This window comes from Nanorana parkeri, unplaced genomic scaffold, assembly GCF_000935625.1.
Source record: "Nanorana parkeri isolate BGI_ZX_2015 unplaced genomic scaffold, ASM93562v1 scaffold4835, whole genome shotgun sequence".
Taxonomy (NCBI): Eukaryota; Metazoa; Chordata; class Amphibia; order Anura; family Dicroglossidae; genus Nanorana; species Nanorana parkeri.
In genome coordinates, this window is record NW_017311097.1 from 6,228 (window position 1) to 6,820 (window position 593).

The window sequence follows — 593 nt, forward strand, 5'->3', positions numbered from 1 at the left end:
CAAGTCCGACACCAGGAAGGCGACCTTCAGCGCCCGGCACAGGACCGCCGGCATGTCGCGCCAGCACGCCAGGAGAGTCAGACACACCCCGCAGTATCGCTCGCTGCTGTGCAGCCGGTACATCTCCCCAACATGGCGGCACATCCGCCGCGTCTGCCACACGATCAGGCCGGAGAGGCCGGCGGCCAGCAGCAGGTTCCAGGTGCGGTGCGGCGCCCCTTCATGGAGATAATCCAGACTGCAGGTGATGCCGCAACCCAACGAGAACTGACAGAGGAGGAAGAGCTGCGAGTTCTGGGACGCCTGCCGAGACAAAACCAACCGAGGGATAAAGAGACAGACACCTGTGTGTGTGCACATAAATATTCACCCACCTACACGTACATATTCACCCACCTACACGTGTATATATATATTCACCCAACTACATGTATATATTCACCCACCTACACATATATATTCACCCACCTACACATATATATTCACCCACCTACACGTATATATTCACCCACCTACACATATATATTCACCCACCTACACGTATATATTCACCCACATACACGTATATATTCACCCACATACACGTGTGTATG

General features: G+C 53.3%; 1 protein-coding gene across 1 annotated transcript in view; it reads right to left on the minus strand.

Annotated features, from left to right (window-relative positions):
• Positions 1 to 593, minus strand: part of TMEM82 (transmembrane protein 82) — a 6,282-nt gene that overhangs the window by 3,127 nt on the left and 2,562 nt on the right. Inside the window, exon 4 of the mRNA XM_018575799.1 lies at positions 6 to 303. Coding sequence (XP_018431301.1) covers positions 6 to 303 — 298 coding nt within the window. The remainder of the gene's footprint in view (positions 1 to 5; positions 304 to 593) is intronic.